The sequence below is a fragment of the Pyrgilauda ruficollis genome, unplaced genomic scaffold (genome assembly GCF_017590135.1).
Source record: "Pyrgilauda ruficollis isolate IOZ18807 unplaced genomic scaffold, ASM1759013v1 scaffold16, whole genome shotgun sequence".
NCBI lineage: Eukaryota > Metazoa > Chordata > Aves > Passeriformes > Passeridae > Pyrgilauda > Pyrgilauda ruficollis.
This window is the reverse complement of record NW_024514764.1, coordinates 619,785-634,740: the sequence shown is the minus strand read 5'-3', so window position 1 is coordinate 634,740 and position 14,956 is coordinate 619,785. Positions and strand designations below refer to the sequence as shown.

The 14,956-nt window shown below is 50.0% G+C and overlaps 1 protein-coding gene across 2 annotated transcripts in view; it reads right to left on the bottom strand.

Moving 5' to 3' along the window:
• The window catches only part of LOC121350840 (voltage-dependent T-type calcium channel subunit alpha-1H-like), a 108,269-nt gene that overhangs the window by 26,377 nt on the left and 66,936 nt on the right, over nt 1-14,956 (bottom strand). Inside the window, exons 15-23 of one of the 2 annotated variants that reach the window (XM_041462553.1) lie at nt 13,351-13,782; nt 11,969-12,069; nt 11,490-11,613; nt 11,303-11,371; nt 11,021-11,205; nt 9,013-9,139; nt 8,553-8,678; nt 7,983-8,072; nt 7,030-7,243 (exon numbers count right to left, since the gene is read on the bottom strand). In XM_041462553.1, the coding sequence (XP_041318487.1) occupies nt 7,030-7,243; nt 7,983-8,072; nt 8,553-8,678; nt 9,013-9,139; nt 11,021-11,205; nt 11,303-11,371; nt 11,490-11,613; nt 11,969-12,069; nt 13,351-13,782 (1,468 nt within the window). The remainder of the gene's footprint in view (nt 1-7,029; nt 7,244-7,982; nt 8,073-8,552; nt 8,679-9,012; nt 9,140-11,020; nt 11,206-11,302; nt 11,372-11,489; nt 11,614-11,968; nt 12,070-13,350; nt 13,783-14,956) is intronic. The other variant, XM_041462554.1, reaches the window with a different exon arrangement.

Sequence of the window (14,956 nt, the reverse complement as noted above, 5' to 3'; positions counted from 1 at the left end):
CCACAGGGATGGCTGTGGGCACTCAAATTCCTTTCAAGCTGCAGCAATGTAAATATTCTGAGTTTACACGAGGCCAAGGCAGCATTACTGTGGATTTTACAAGTGGAAGAGACACCGAGGTCACACCAAGTCAGAGCAGGATTGTTCCTCACAGAGAGGGGATTTTGCAAATATTTCAGCAAATTCAGCTTTCAGTGCATGAAGAGCTCAGAAGTTGCTTCACCTTGACAATAAGGAGGGAAATGAGTTCAGAAGCACTCAGTGCCCTCCTGAAATCCAGCTCCCATTCCTCTCATCCTGCTAATACCTTTCAGATGGAAGGACTCTCGAAAAGTGGGAGTTGTTTTTTTGTTTGGTGCAACTGATGCCAGATCAGAATCCAAAACCTTCAAATTAATTGGATAAAGGGAAACAGAATCTGCAGCTCCCTTTCAACTACATTTTTTTTTCCTGGTAGTTAAAAGTACAGTGGAGGCATTTGAAAAACATTTCCTTCTGACCAGGGTCACCAAGGCTTTTTTTCTTGCTCTGCTAAGGGGTGTGGAAAAACAAGATGAAAGCAACCAGAGTTGTTTTTGAATACATTTTTTTTTCTGTTGCTTTCATGTGCCTTAATCCTACGAGTCATCTTGGACTGCTGGGGCTGTCTGTGCTACTGAGCTCAGCCTGCCTGAAAAATAATAATAAAAACATTGCAGTATAATATTTATTTCAGCCTGTACGATGTGCTTTCATGTGTTTTCAGGATTACAACATCCTTGTCCTTTTTTTTTTATTGTTTTTAGGGAAATGTCTTCTTGTGAGTGCAAGTAACTCCTTGGGAGGTCTGAGAATACCCTTAATAGTTAAAAGTAATATTAAGGGACTATTTATTAATGATAAATGGTTGATTAATGGATTTCAGGAGATGAGTAGGGATGAGCTGGCAGCACATAAGGAAAAGAGGCTGCAGGTGGTTTTAACCACCCCTCACCTGCCCAAATTCCTGATTTATTCATCATTCAGCAAAAGATCAGGTGTTTATTCTGTTTTATCAATTGATTACAGAAGGAGAATCACAAGAAGACATTTTCCCCTGTCAGGCACTGAGCTGAAAATCTAAATTCCCTGGCAGCATCAGAGCTCCTTCTGTCCATGGGCTGGAGAGGAAAAACCAAGGAGGAAGCAGCCAGGCCCAAAGGTGGCTCTGTCCTACAGCACAGAGGGCTCCCACAGGTCTCTCTCAGCCCTGCCCAAATTCCTGCTGGGAAAACTTAGGACAGGCTTAACCCGGGGGAGCTCCAGGTGAAGCCTGGCTCCTTCAGGATGCACACAGCCCAAAGGCACAGGAGGGGACAGGGAAGGAACTCCAGCAGGGGAAAACATCCAAGGAGAGCTGGCGTGGAGGTGACAGAGGTGACAATAACCACATGCAGCAGGGCCATGCTCGGGGGGACCCCATGCAATGTCCACTCCAGGAGATGCTGCCCATGCCAGGCTGGCAGAGAGGGCAGGAATGTGCCCTGGGATGCGCCTGGAGGGAGCCAGGATGTGCCTGAGGAGTTGGGGTGTGCCTGGAGGGAGCAGGAATGTGCCCAGGGATGTGCCTGGGTGCTGGGATGTGCCCAGGGATGTGCCTGGAGGGAGCTGGAATGTGCCCAAGGAGTTGGGATGTGCCCTGAGAGAGCAGGAATGTGCCCAGGGATGTGCCCAGAGGGAGCTGGGATGAGCCCAGGGAAGTGCCCAGGGAAGTGCCCAGGGATGAGCCCAGGGAAGTGCCCAGGGAAGTGCCCAGGGATGAGCCCAGGGAAGTGCCCAGGGAAGTGCCCAGCAGCCAGGGCTGGCTCAGGGGTCCCAGGAGGGCCGAGGGGCTGCAGCAGGGTGGGAGCAGAGGAGAGCAGCCCCACACAGCTCTGGCAGGACAGGCAGAGCTCCAGGGCTCCACAGCCCCAGCTCTGGGCATTCCCAAACCCTTCAGGGTTGGCAGCACAGCAAAGAGCTCTGGGCTCCTCCCAGTTCACGTTTTTAACTCTTAGAGGGAATTTTAACCCCCAAATGGTGTTGAGGGTTCACTGCCCACACCCCCAATGCTGCTGGCACAACCAGAGCCGTGGGATCTGTGGGAGAACCTGGGTGAGGAGGATTCTGCTCCATGGGATGTGGGCACAGCCACCAGGGGAAGCCAGGATCCACTGCTGATCCCAGCAGGCAAAACACAACCTGTGCCTTGGGCTCTCTGGGAAAATGGGGTTTGGGATCAGGCTGCCATCAGCCAGCTGCCAGATTTCTGTCACCAGGAAATGGTTTGGGGTGGGAGGGACCTCAAAGCCCATCCAGTGCCACCCCTGCCATGGGCAGGGAGACCTTCCACTGTGCCAGGCTGCTCCAAGCCCCGTCCTGCTTGGGCAGGTTTGGGTTCTTGTAGGTTTTTGTCCATTTTCATAGAATTCCAGGATGGTTTGGGTTGGAAGGGACCTTGAAGCCCATCCCATTCCACCCCTGCTATGGCAAGGACACCTTGGACACCTTCCACCATCCCAGCCTGGCCTTGGACACTTCCAGGGATCCAGGGGCAGCCACAGCTTCTCTGGGAATTCCATCCCACCCCCTTTCCATCCTCCCAGGGAGGAATTCCTTCCCAATATCCCAGAACCCTCTGGCAGTGGGAATGCATTCTCCTTCTCCTGGCACTCTGTGCTCTGTAAAAGCTCTCCCTCCATCAAACACAGACAAGTTTCCCTTCAGCTGCTGGTTTGAACTGGTGGAAGTGCAGGAGGGAAAAAAGCAACCATCAAACAGATAAAAAAAGGAAAATCCCAGCCTTTCCTCCCCCTAGCTTTTAGATGCTGGCTAATACTTGAATCTCACCTCTCTGCAGAGTATTTCAACTTTGCTTGTGGTTCTGCTGACACGGAAATTAATGAAGCCCCGTCCTCCCCTGGCTTAAAAGCATTTTTAGTTGGCATTACAATTCCCAGCTCCAGCTCCTCCATTACAATGCTCTGCATGAAACATTAGAAAGCCCTAATGGGGTTATTCATGCCTGGAACAGAGCAGCTCTGTACCTGCAGCTGCCTGGAAAAACAAGCAGCAGGGTTTGAGAATTCCCTGCTTGGAAACTCTGACCACTCAGGGATACAGCACCTAAAATTGTAGTTCCAGCTCAAGTGATTGTGCTGGATACAGAGAGGGTTGTGGCACTGAGAGGCTGTTTAAATTCAAATATCACCATGTGCCACCCTCTAGAGAAAGGTTCCAGTCACTGCTTTGAAAGGCATCTCTGCTGGGGCTTAAAATTTCCCTCATACTTCCACAATTCAGCTCTTTTCTGGTGGGAAAAGCCTCAGAGGAACAGATTTGTGGCCATTCTCCTCTCATAAAGCTGAAATCAGGGAAAAGTATTTCTGAATTCTCAATTTTTGGGGTCTTCCTGAAGGGACAATGAAAGGCACTCTGCTCCCAGCTAGAGCTGTGATTTCCAGCTTTTCCAGCTTTTCCTGCTCTGCTTTCAGCCCCCAGTGTGACCCAGACCCTCCTGCAGCCTCTGAAGGCCAGAGCTGAGCAGATCCAGGAGGGCTGGATTTGGATCCCACAGGCAGAGCAGATCAAGCTGCTCCACGTGTTTTTAATGAAAACCTTCAATCTGGGGAGGCTGCCGTGGGTCTGTGTCTTCTGAGAAGCTCATTAAAGGGCTGAGAGCAGCAGGATTGTTAAATTGCACTTGGAGGTAATGGATGGAGCAGGGACAGCGTCAGGAAAAATATTCTGGTTTATCTTGATTTTTCTTTTTCCCTTCACATAAAAAAAGTTCACTGAGCAGTTCTGCCTTTCAAACCACATCAAATGCATTTCTCAGTGTCCTCACCCCCTGCCCTCTGCTCTCCCTGAGCAGAGTGAACCTGCTGCCAATCCCTTCAGCAAACTGGCCTTCAGATGGGAAAGAAGAAATGTTTTGGAAAGATCTGAGGTGGTGACAGCAGAGAATTGGGCTCAGAGGGACAGTTCTGCTGAAAAATCACCCCAAAGCAGGTGATGAGTTCCCATCCCACCTGAGAAGGAGCTGGGTCCAGCTGCAGGGCTGAGTCCTCCATGGAGCAATCCCTCTGCCAGGCTCTAAATCCTGGATCCAGCCTGGGATTGGTACCCAGATCACCCAGCTGAGGTTTATCTCATTCCCAGTGCTGTGTCACAGGAACAATCCCTCTGCTGAACTCCAAATCCTGGATCCAGCCTGAGATTGGTACCCAGATCATCCAGCTGAGGTTTATCCCGTTCCCAGAGCTGTGTTTTCCACAGAACAATCCCTCTGCCAGGCTCCAAATCCGGGATCCAGCCTGGGATTGGTACCCAGATCACCCAGCCGAGGTTTAACCCATTCCCAGGGCTGTGTTCTCCATGAAACAATTCCTCTGCCAGGCTCTAAATCCTGGATCCAGCCTGGGATTGGTAGCCAGGATCACCCAGCTGAGGTTTAACCCATTCCCAGCCTGCCACAGCTCCGTGGTGCATTCCTGTGTGTGCAGAAAGGACAGATCCCCCAGCCCTCAATCCCCAGGGGACCAGGGGACATCACAGACAGGGGACAGGACACACAGACAAGGTGCCAGGCAGACAGCAAGCCCAGAGGGTGCATTTGTGGCCTAGGCTGGATTTTCCTCCTGTTAGAACACAAATTCTTCCTCCTCTCCTGCTCTGCCCAACGCTGGGAATGCTGACTGAGGTCAAAGCAGGGGTCACTGTCGGCCTTCCCACATTCCTCCCTCCTCTCCCTGGGGTGACCAGGCTGCTCCACAGGGGTGACACAGAGTGCTGGGACACATGGAAGCAGTGGAAGGGACACATGGAAGCAGAGGAAGCTGCCAGCTGCTGTCACCATGCAGATCCCACAGCTCCACGAGCACACACACACTGCCCACAGTCACAGCTCACATCTTTCTGAGTCTGCCACGGTTTTTTCATCAAATCCATCAGTCACCCAAATCACCCAGGAGGTTCAAACCCCTCCCAGTTGAAACAAAAATACATCCCCTGAAATGGAAACAGCAATTTCCCCAGAGTGTAGCAGATATTTGGGTTCACCTTGTTAACAGCTCCAGTTTGGATGCCAAGCTGTCCTTGCAGGTAGAGCCAGACATTGTCAGGGAACCTTCTGGAAGCCCAGCACATGGCCAAATGTTTCACTTCTCATCTGCTCTATTGACTTGATCCCCTTCCAGAAATCTGTCCTCCTCCCTGTGTGCTCTCCATGAAATGTTACAAGGCTCATCTGTGCAATGGCTGGGCTGAAATAGCTCCTTGGAGGTGGTGGATAAAGAGGGACAATGTCACAGTGTCCATCACTTTGACAGGGACTGGCTCTTTCTGTGTCTGAGCTGTGGAGTCACAGCCAGGCTTTAATAAGATTTATTTCCTAATCAGGAACTGAGCTGTGCCTCCATACCTGTGCCCCTGTTCTCTCAAAGGACGCTTAAAATTGTCCTTTTTTTTTTTTTTTTTAAATTTCATATAAACTTCGAGTTTATCTGAATGTCTTTTAGGTCAGCACATTGGGGCAGAAGCTGCACAAGGAGGACCCCTGGGACCCTAAAACTGATTCTCCTCCCTGTGCTGGAAATGCTGCCTTCAGTATTTCCACCCTCACACTCCCAAAGCAAAATGGGAAAAGGGGAAGGAAATTGCATTTGAACTCTTGGAAAGCTCTGGGGAGACTCAGTGTCTGAGCTGGATTTCATTTTGAGCCAGGCACAGCACTCACAACTGGCTAAAATCAAAAGGGCTTGGCCCTCCCTGTGGTGTCATTAAGGTCCTGTGGGGACAGCAGTGCCACCATTTAGTGCTGAGGTGTCCCCTGGCTCTACCAAGGAGCACCAGAGGAGCAGGAGAGGGGCTGTGAGGGACACAGCTCCTGCCCCAGGCCTGGAGGGAAGCAGGGAATGGGATGGGGTTTCTCCCAGCACAGCCTGTGCTGTGTCCTTGGAACTGGGCTGCTTTTCCAGCTGGAAATGGATATCCATGGCTTGATGTGTGGGACACAAGCCATCTGTCACAATGTTTGGTCCTTCCAGGAGATGACATGGCCAGGCAGAGTCACAGCACTGCTGCAAGCAACCAGGGCCAGAAAAGCTCAGCCCTACCTCTGACTAAGCTCAGCTTTGATCTCAGTGGCCAAGTCAGGTTTGCTCACCTCTCAAAAATGCCTGGCTGGCTCTCCCTGCTCACTGAGACTTCTGGGAATGCTTTCCTGGCAGATTTCCTGGGAATATCCTCCCAGGTGCAGCCTGCCCAGGGGAGGTGGGAATGGCAGGTTTGGGGTAGGAAAGGAGCCCAGGCTCAGGTGGTTTTGGGGTCTGATGGTCCCCATGAGATCCACTGAGGAGGAAATTTTGGCTAAAGGCCTTTTTTTGGCTAATGGCCCTGCCCCTGGCCAGTGTTCCAAGGACAAAATGAGTCCCAGGACTGAGTCCCAGCCTGTAATGGGACGAGCATCTCGTGTCATGGCCATGCTCCCAACAGGAATTCTCCCTGCAGCCCCACCCTGGGGCTCCCCTGCTGTCCCCTGGCTCTGTCCATGCCCCCATGCAGTGTCTGTGGCATGCGGGGCCATGCTCCAGGACTCCCAGACAGCATCAGCACTGGTTCAGCTGAGAAAAGAATCCCCAAATCAAAGCCCACCACCATCCTCAGATGCAGGCGGCGCGTTAAGGCACGGGGGAGCCTCGGAGTGGCCTCCAGGCACAGGGGGAGCAGGGAAACTGTTCACCCCCGTGTCCCTTGGTGCTTGGGACAGCATGGCCTTGCAGAGAGACCTCTGCTGGAGGAGCATTTTCCCCCCAGCCAGTTGAAAAGGTGACATTTCCCACCAGGACAATCCCAAGGTGTCACCAGCCCGAACCTTAAGGCACCGCCAAAGAGGTAACGACGAAACACAAACCTCGTGAACCCCAACAACAACAACAAACAAACAAAAAAACCACCAAAACCAAAAAGAAATCTTGCTTTGGGAGCAGGCAGGGCTCAGAAAGATTTTGGTTTGTAAGGCACTCTACCGACCAGACAGGTACATCTCCTTACTCCTGCGCTTTTTCTCCAGGCGCCGCAGCCGCTTCTCCTCCCGGCGCCGCGCCTCCTCCGCCTCCTGGTGCTGCCGGCACTTGTGGAAGTTCTCCACCACCACCCCCACGAACATGTTGAGCACGAAGAAGCTGACGATGAGCAGGAAGGAGATGAAGTAGAGCAGCATCCAAGGGTTGTGGTTCTGGATGGGCTGAGGGGAGGGAAAAACGAGGGAGAAGCGGCACAGAGCGGGTGGGTTGAGTCAGTTTTTTTGGAGCAACAAGTTGTGTGTGGGGAGGAGGGGAGGATTGGGAGGAGGATTTTTCCCAAGTGTTTTCCTCTCATTCACCTTCTCACTGACTAAAATTTTGCTGTTTGGTATAAAACTCACCCAAAACTGCCTTACAGGATTTGATTATTTTGGTCTTTCACACAGCTTCAGCTAAATCTCAGTGGATGAGCATCATCCCACCAGCAAGATTGTTTCAGCTAAAGATAGGCTCCAGATTTTAAATTTTTTCAGATGTGGGCTCCTGCTTAATGTCTCTCAGTTGTTACCAGATCTTCAGAAGTGGGGGAAATGAAGACCAAAGTGTTACTGTGGCTCTGGGTGGGTCCTACTCATGCGAGACTCGACTTCCCACGGAAAACGCCACGAAACTCACAAACTGAATGCCTTCTCCACAACATTCCTGGTGGTTTCCCATCCTCAAGCACCCTCATTCTAATTCATTCTACATCTTCTGATGTAGGACATGTCAGAGCTTGTCCTACATGTGGAGCAGCCATGGAAAAGCAACTCCAAAAAATGGAAAACTGGCAGCTCAATGAGCAAAAGGAACCTCAAGGAGGTTCTACAGCTCTGCTCCTTCTTGGAATTTCAAAAACCCTGGAATGTCCAGGCCTGAGGCTGGAGAGAGGAGCACAGGTGGGCTCTGCAGGACAGGTACCTGTTGGTCAATGCCCACGGCATCCAGCCCGTCGTACATGATGTTCACCCAGCCGTCCTTGGAGGAGAGGACAAACAGGGACATCAGGGCCTGGAAAACAGACAGAAGGGGTTGGTCTTGCCTTTCAGTCCCCAGAGAAGGAGCTGCCAACTCCTCCTATGGCCTGGCCTGCTTTTCAGCCATGTAAATCACTTCATTTTCTTCATTTGCAAACAGAACAGCAAGAAATTTTGAATAAGAGAATAAGAGGGATTGCATCCCAAAGCAGAGGCTTTAGGACTACACTCCTAAAACCAAGGAATTGTACAACTGTGGCAAGAGATCAAGGGTTGATCTGATCCATTTTTACACATTTAGGGTACAAAGATTTCCAGATAAAGTCATAGAATGACCAAGAATGGAAAAGGCCCCAGTGATCACCAAGTGCAACTATTAACCCACTGATACACAACTGCAACATCAATTCTGGAAATTTCTTATGATGGAGGCTCCACACCCTCCTGAAGCCACACATTGCAAGTGTCCACCCATGAAAAGCTGGCACAGAAAACCCTGCAGGGAGGACTTTACCTGCCCCAAGTTGTCAAAGTTGTACTTCCTCCGGACCCATTTGTAGTGAGCATTGGTGCAGTCGGCCTTTGTGGTAATGTTTTTGACATCAGGGCCATCACAGTAGTAGAACTTGCCTTTAAAAAGCTGCATTTGAGAACACAAATTAAAAAAAAAAAAAAAAAAGAAAAAAAAGAACAAAAAAGTAAGCAGCTTTGAAAAGTCTGTTCTCTGATTTATCCTTCATTCCTGCAGTAGAGCTCATCAGGGAGGTCTGTCTGTTCTCCTAATCCTGAGATCCTTGCTGGGAGCAGCTGCCAACCCCACCCTGGATCATTTCTCCTAAAGCCTGGCTCTTCTTCCCAATCTGAAATCTTCCTTTGGAGGCATTTCAGCTCATTATTTCCACCTCAACCCCAGCAGGTGAGAAAAGCAGCTTCTTTTGTGCAGCAGTCACTTACAGGAGAGGGAAATACTTTACCTGGACCCCTAAAATCCCAAAGATAATGAAGAAAGCACAGCAGATGAGAACAATATTCCCAATTGGCCTCAAGGAGGAGATCAAGGTTTCCACCACCAGCTTCAGACCTGGGGCTCTGCTGATGACTCTGGAAAAAAAAAGACAAGACAATGAAGCTTTTTACTGTTATGCACGTCCTGTTATCACCCAGCTGCTTCTCCTCTGCTCTCTGAGGCTGGCCCAACCCTCTACCTGCAGGCAGGGAATTCTTCAGACAACCAGAACATTCCCAATCCCATCAGATGGAATTCAAAGTGACAGCTGGGCAGAGTGAGGAGGGGAGACTCCCTGGGGGCAGGATATCACAGAGTTCTCACTGTGGGAGGTTTGTACCTCACTCCAGGAGCCCGATCCCTCCAAGGGCTCTGATCCCAGCACAGGGACACAGGCAGGACCCTCCTTCCCCTCCCAACACGTGAACGCCTTCCCAGTGGGCCTGGAGAGCACATCTGGTGCTCCTCCTGCAGTAGTGGCCATGACAACTTTCCAAACAGAGTAATTCCAATTTGTTTCCTAATTAGTTCCTGAACTGGCTCTTAGCTAACAGGAGCCTGTGATCAGCAGCTCCGCAGCCAAAGGGTCAGTCCCGTTGGGAAGCAGATTCCTGGTGTGCTCTGAGGCAGCTTTGGGGTGTTGGGAGGAGCAGGAGTGTTGTTTTCCTGGAGGAGAGCCTGGGGAATGCACTGCCCTGCCCTGGGGATGTGGCAGTGGAACCAGCCCAAGCCAAGCTTTCCTAGGAAGAGCCAGGTGGGAGTTTTGCCTGAAAAACATCAAAGTTGTTTTTAGGATGGGCTTGTAGGGGGGTGAGTCCTTGCAGGGAGCTGCAGCTCACACGGATAGTGATGCCTTGTGCCTGCCAAGCCCAGAGAAAAGCGTTTTGTGCTGCAGCATTTCCACAGGGCCTTGTTTGAGAGAAATCATGTGGAGACTGAACTGCACCTCCAAAGTGTTAGGAGTGGTCCCTGGAGCCATCCTGTGCTCAGTGAGGCCGTGGTGAGAGGTGATGAATTCCTTTCTATTCATAGGATCTGGCCTAGTTATTCTCAAAGACCAATTCTCTCTTTCCCCCTCCCCTTTCCTCATGGACTGCCCGTGCCCTGAATTCTGTTCCCACTTCTGTGGGTCACATATGGTGACTTGTCCAGGGTGTCCTGGGGAGCCAGCACTGCCAGGGGACCCTGGTGCCACCAGCAGAACAGCAAGGAGCCAGAAACACTGATTTCCTGGTCACTAAGGTGACACAGAGCACCAAGAGCTGTTGTTCTTGTGGTCTAAAACATTCCCTCTTCCTATCACTCTCACCAGCATGGCTTTGTCCCAGAAAGTTTCCAGGTTTTTGGAGGTGACTGTCTCATTCCCCTGAAATTTCAGAAAAAAAAGGGCTCCTGTTTCTTGCCAAGCAGGATGAAACCAGAACAGGAACTGATCCAAATCCCCCCCAAGCATTATCACTCTTTATTGCATAATCATAACCAAAATACAAATTATCTTTACTCCTGTTCTCAAACACTGGAAGCTCTGCCCTCCTGTGCCTGGCTGAGGGAGGAGCTGCTTTGCAGGGATGTCTGGCAGGGTCAGGAGAGCAGGGAAGGATGCTGGAGCTTATCAAATCCTCAGAAGGATGCTGGAGCTTATCAAATCCTCATCAGCACCTGTTCAACTGCAAATCCCTCTTTGCTGGGGAATGCCTGTGGGGTTGTGCAGTGAAAGAAGGATTTGGGAAGGGCTGATAACGCTGTAGTGTGGAGAAGGCTCTGACTGCCCTCACCCTGGATTCTGACAACACCTCTCACTCCAAACTCCAGCCTGAACTGGAGAAGAGGATCTGAACTCATTTCACTGTTTCCAAACAGTCTCTCACCGAGTTTAGAGATCCTCAAAGATGTTTCTACCCTTGTTGTCTTTCAGTTTTTTGTGTTATTAAGCAAGACCTTGTGCATTTCCCAAACTCTGATTTTTCAGCCCATACCGGAGAGGTCTCAGGGTCCGCAGAAGCCTCAACACACGAAGGACTCCCAGGATTTTGGCTCCTCCTGCTGATGCCATGGACACAATGATGTCAATGATGGATACAAAGACCAGCACTCCATCCAGGACGTTCCAGCTGCTCTGCAGGTACGTGTTCTCCCCAGAGAAAAAGCCAAGAGCTACCACCTGCAGTCAGGAGAAGGGAGACGTTGAAATCTTCACCCTGGCATGCTCTGGTCTTTGCCAGAATTTGCTCTGGGCCATGGGATGAAGCTCTAATTACCTTAACCATCATTTCAGCCACGAAGATGGCAGTGAAGATGTAATTAGAGACACTTAGGAATATCCTCTCCTGGAAAACACAGAACAACAAAGAGCCACGAGTTAGAAACCCAGCATTTATCTTGCAGGGTCTGGTCCTGAGGAGATGAAGATCTGGATGGGGGATGGAGGAAGGAAATGCCTCTCACTGTGCTCAGGGGGTCGATGTCTGGTCTCTCCAGAGCTATGGTGATGCAGTTGAGGAAGATGAAGACCAGCACCACGTGGTCAAACATTTTGTGGGCAATGACCTTCTGGCACATCACTCGGAACCTGGAGAAAGGTGAGAAAAACAGATCCTTCAGAAGTTTGGGTCAGGAATAGGCTCTTCCCCAAAGCTCACCTGCTGATGTGCCACCAGAACCAGCCCAGGTGGTGAGGCAGCATCTCCACAGGCTTCAGCCACGATTATAATTAATTATTAATTATTACTAATGCTGGCTAAACCACTGACAGTAACGGGGTGAACCACACAGTTCTGCCCACACCGAACTGAAAACTTCACCTCAAAATCAGGAACTGGATTTCTAAAACTCTGAAGGATTTTTTCCAAGGGGAACTGGCTAGGAAGGCAAAATTCCATTACCTCAGACACCTGCTGGGCTGGACTTTCACTGGAATTTCTTACCTGTTCTGTGGGGAGAACACGTAGAGGGACCAGTTCTCGTGAGTCTTGCACCACTGGGGTTTGTAGGGCTCCAGGGCTTTGCGGATCCGGTAGCAATAACTCTGGATAAAAAAGAAGGAACACCTTTTCTTCCTCTTTTATTTTCCTGCCTCTTCAACTTTCACAGTGGTTTTGTGGAAGGAGGGGGCAGTAAATGGCTTTTTATTGCGTCTGTAGGCGGTCACAGCTTTTGGGACAGAGCTGTGGTGGCCATTATCACATTTGTCCAAGAAAATAAGGAGGAAAGGGTGGGAAAAGGGAAGAGACGGACAGGATAAAGCAAGACTTCTGGGAAGGTGTCATTTTGGAGATACAGAGTTGTGCCAAAACCAAAAAGGCCTCGAGCAACCAAAAAGTGAAGTGGAAAACATCTGTTTTTAAGCTTTCATGACACCAAACAGCTCCTGTGAGTAAAGCCATTCACCTGTTGTATCTGCAGCTCATTTTGGAGGGGGACAATCCCAATTGGCCCAAAAATGAGACATTTTTGGAAAAAAAGAGGAAGTTTTACCTCATGGGATTGTCACAGGCCTGTGGCATTCACATTCTCTGAAAAAATTCCTTTGCCCAGGATTTTTCTCCTGGGAAGCTGAGAAGCCTCAGAGAAAAGGAAAACAATTCTTATCTCATTTGCTTCTCCCGTGTTTTTCTCCTTTGGAATGTGTTTGGAGATTGTTTAATTGGATTCTGGTGTGAGTTGTTTTGACTCATTGGCCAATCAGTGCCAAGCTGTGTTGGGACTCTGGAAAGAGTCATAAGTTTCATTATTGTTTTTTTAGCATTTAGTAAGAATCCTTTCTGTATTCTTTAGTATAGTATAGTATAGAATATATGTAATATAGTGTTATAAAGTAATAAATTAGCCTTCTGAGAACGTGGAGTCAGATTCATTATTCCTTCCTTCATCGGGGCATTTCCCTGCAGATACAATACAGGCCTAAAAAGATCTCCTAACAAAGGGATCTTCCAGGAAGCAAAGGCCCATCCCTCAGCTCGGGATAACACATTTCCACCAGATTTCCACCCATCCTTTTAGGAACGGATAACCCACGAGCAAATACAACACAGGCCTAAAAAGATCTCCTAAAAAAGGAATCTTCCAGGAAATAAAGGCCCATCCCTCAGCTCGGGATAACACATTTCCACCCGATTTCCACCCATCCTTTTAGGAACAGAAAACCCACGAGCAAATACAACACAGGCCTAAAAAGATCTCCTAAAAAAGGAATCTTCCAGGAAATAAAGGCCCATCCCTCAGCTCGGGATAACACATTTCCACCCGATTTCCACCCATCCTTTTACGAAGGGAAAACCCACGAGCCCCCAGCTGCCTCAGCACTCACATCCTCCACGTCATCCTCGTAGTCCAGCACGTCCTCCTTGTGCGCGTCCACCCTGAGGAAGAACTCGGCGGCGCCGTGGCCCATCTTGCCGTTGCAGCCGCGGAGCTCGGCGGGCAGCAGGGCGGCGGGGCCCAGGCCCAGCTGCCGCACGGAGGGCACCCGCAGCAGCTCGGGCAGCTCCTGGGAGCCGCGGCGATCCAGGGATTCCGCCCGGCGCGGCGGCGAGGGTCGGCTCGGCGTGCTGGACTTGGCGTCGTCCGAGTCGTCGTCCGTGCTGCCCTTGCCCTCTCCGGACAGCAGCGATTCCCGCTCTCCCGACTGGTTCTTCTTCTTGAGGCTCGGCGCCCGGCCCAGGCTGTTCCAGCTGGAGCGGCGGCTGCCCCAGGTGCTGCTGGTGGCCCAGTTGGCGCAGGGGGAGCTGCGGAGGCTGGACTGGGAGAGAAGGCAGGTGTGGGAATCCATGAAATCAGAGGGTTTTGGGAAAGCTGCAAAAGGCAGGCCTCAGGGAGGGCACCATTTATTGCTTGCCGGGAGCGATGTACAAATCACGAACGGGACGGGACTGCCAGGAACGTGCCTTGAGCTGTTGTATTTTCCAGCACCAGTCTCATTACATGGTTATGACAATGGGAAGATGCCAGCAGCTCACATCCCAGGCAGCAGGCAAAGAACTTAATGTTACAGGTTACTTTATAAGTTTTTTGACCAATCACACAAAGCAAAAGCATATTGGCAGTAGTTCCATCCAACCACTATAAGAACACGCACCTTTGGTTAAAACAATGCTTGCTTATTTCAAATACAATACCTGCTTGTAAGCCTTAAGACACAATGCACAGAGTTCCATTATTAAGCTTAGAACTTCCTAATACCTCGCTAGATATACTTTTCTGCAGCTTAGGGAGTTATTCTAGACAAGTGTTAATCCACAGACCATTGTTCCATTTGTCCTTACTTTTCTACTCCTTACATAATTTTTCTGCTGACCTATCTCATGGCTACTGCTCAGCTCTAATCACAGTTCTGCTGTCTCTGAGGCCTGCCTTTTGCAGCTTTCTCAAAACCCTCTAATTTTATAGATTCCCACAGGGAGGGAGGGAGGGGTTTTTTGCCCCCAAAAGATTGGGGAGTTTTGCCCAGATTGGTGAAAGTCACGGCCTCCTCTTCCGTGTGGTGGTTTTATGTTGTTATTTTGAGGTTTCTTGGCTAATGCACAACTTAATGTGGTGGGTTTGCCTGTTTCCAAAGCAAAAGAAAAAGAGGGAAATTCCCACCATCTATACATTTTACACGTGTGTTCATAAAGGAGTGTCATCTTTCTCTGTAGTTTAACAGATTGTTAATTCTCAACGCTAATTACTAATTGGTTTTGTTTTTTGTCAAACACAAAAGAAACTGCTAGCAGCTTCTCTTAAAACATCACTGCCAGGGTGCAAAACCAACACAGCACCACTCTGATTCCAGACTTGAGATGGGAGCACCCAGCCAGGGCCACATTGAAGGTGGAATACCTGGAGCACAACTTCCAACCCTCTGTCCTGGTGACTCCCTGGCAATACCAACTCTCCATAAAAATGAACCCAAAGACATCAATAAGGGGCATTTT